The sequence below is a fragment of the Nannospalax galili genome, unplaced genomic scaffold (assembly GCF_000622305.1).
Source record: "Nannospalax galili isolate Female #2095 unplaced genomic scaffold, S.galili_v1.0 scaffold1198, whole genome shotgun sequence".
NCBI lineage: Eukaryota > Metazoa > Chordata > Mammalia > Rodentia > Spalacidae > Nannospalax > Nannospalax galili.
The window spans coordinates 100,073-102,362 of NW_008340898.1; the positions used below are offsets into that span (position 1 = coordinate 100,073).

General features: G+C 43.4%; 1 protein-coding gene across 1 annotated transcript in view; it reads left to right on the forward strand.

Annotated features, from left to right (window-relative positions):
* Positions 1–1,307: 1,307 nt before the first annotated feature.
* Positions 1,308–2,290, forward strand: part of LOC103736549 (olfactory receptor 1J4-like) — a 27,051-nt gene continuing 26,068 nt past the window's right edge. Inside the window, exon 1 of the mRNA XM_008836058.2 lies at positions 1,308–1,795. Coding sequence (XP_008834280.2) covers positions 1,308–1,795 — 488 coding nt within the window. The remainder of the gene's footprint in view (positions 1,796–2,290) is intronic.

Below are 2,290 nucleotides of genomic sequence, written 5' to 3' on the forward strand. Positions count from 1 at the left end.
TTGTTTCAGTCTCTTTCTCTCCCTTTGGCTCTCTCCCCTTCCTCTCATTTTCTGAAGTAGTATCTCTTTATGTGACTTAGGCTGGCCCAGAACTTGCTATGTGGCTGACACCAGCTCAAACCCATGATCCTCCTGCCTTGGCTTGCTTGAGTGCTGGGATTGAAGGTTTGCCACACCATGCCCATCCTGGATTTCCTAATGAATGAAGGTGTAGGGCTAGTGGATGGTGATGAGTAGGGCATCTGTTCATAATGACAAAGCCTGAAATTATGACAGCATCAAGTATTATTTTAGTGCTTAGGATGGGTTACTTAACAGCCCTGAGATTTAGTTTCCTGATGTCTAAATGTGACAATATATTATCAATGCTTATGTCCTAGAAGGATCTCATTCAATGCCAATTATGATAAATTTTCAGAATTGGTAATAGATGATTATGAATCTATGGGAAGGAGGTATGAGATAGGGAAAGAGGAAGAGAGAGAGGAGGGGATAGGAAGAGGGAGGAGGGAGTGGAGTGGAGAGTGGATGATTAGCTGGAATGAAAAGATCGAGTTTCTATATCGCTGTTGATAGGTATTTAATAACGATAATCATGGTCCAGGTTCTGAGTCCATACATCTGCAGGGACTGTGAAATTCCAAGAGGTTAGTGATTTTTTTAAATGTCAGAACTGGGTCTGGCTAATACACACCTCAGTCTTCTGTTTGTCTGAGTTCCTGAAGTTTGATATTGGATTTTCTCCTGAAGTTGTCCTACTGTTGTAACGAATATGGCTGAATATGTTCATGTGTAAAGATCTGCTCTAAGATCATTATTTACATTAACCTAGATTTCCACCAAATTTTTATAGCTAGGTAACATTGTTATGCTTTATAGAAAGAACCCATATACATGGAGAAAGTGGCCTTAGGAAACTGCAGAAGTTAATCTTAGAATCAAGGCTCATCTTAAGCCTCCTGGTGTGAAGGCTGTACCTCTTGCTCACTATTCTATGAACTGATTAGAGAATGTGTGCTCCAACTGGGAATTTTATTATCTGTTATGTTTCCAATGCTGAAAACACTGTTTAAAAGGTATATGAAGAAGGGAACAAATTTGCACTCTTTTAAAAAGGCCATCTTGTTAGCACTGGAAATGTCCTCTCCCTGCTTACTATGATACCAATCGGAGATTCAGACTAAAACGTGTGGAGTTTGTCTGAATTTGGATGCAATGTTCTGGAAAAAAGCATGCATATTATGTCTGCCTGGTGAGAATCTCACCAGGATATTTTCATCTCCTTCATTCCCAGCAGGAAGAGGACCATGAGGAGAGGGAACCAGAGCAGTGTGTCTGAGTTCATCCTCCTGGGGCTCCCCATCCAGCCAGAGCAGCAGGGCATCTTCTTCACCCTGTTCCTGGCCGTGTACCTGACCACAGTGCTGGGGAATCTGCTCATCATCCTGCTCATCAGGCTGGACTCTCGCCTCCACACCCCCATGTACTTCTTCCTGTGCCACCTGGCCTTCTCTGACATCTCCTTATCATCTGTCACCGTCCCAAAGATGCTCAGCAACATGCAGACTCGACACCTGTCCATCTCTTATGAGGGGTGCATCTCTCAAATGTATTTTTTCTTGTTTTTTGCAGCTGGTGACAACTTCCTTTTTGGAGTGATGGCATATGACAGGTATGTGGCTATCTGCCACCCACTGCACTACATGGTTATCATGAGAAAGGAGTTGTGTGACTTATTGGTGGTCGGGTGTTGGTTTCTTTCTTTTATGCATGCCCTTCTCCATACCCTGCTCCTGTCCCACCTGTCCTTCTGTGCTGACAACCCTATCCCCCAATTTTTCTGTGATCTCAATGAACTCCTGAAGTTGTCCTGCTCAGATACGTATCTCAATGAGCTAGCTACATGGTTATCATGAGAAAGGAGTTGTGTGACTTATTGGTGGTCGGGTGTTGGTTTCTTTCTTTTATGCATGCCCTTCTCCATACCCTGCTCCTGTCCCACCTGTCCTTCTGTGCTGACAACCCTATCCCCCAATTTTTCTGTGATCTCAATGAACTCCTGAAGTTGTCCTGCTCAGATACGTATCTCAATGAGCTAGTCATCTTCACTGAGGGTGGAGTTTTGACTCTCCTGCCGTTGGGAACGATTTTGGGCTCTTATATATGTATTAGTTTTACTGTCCTAAAGATCCCCTCCATGAAAAAGTTCCGCAAAGTTATTTCCACCTGTGGCTCACATCTCTCCTTGGTGTTTTTGTACTATGGGACTCCTGCAACGATTTATTTCTTT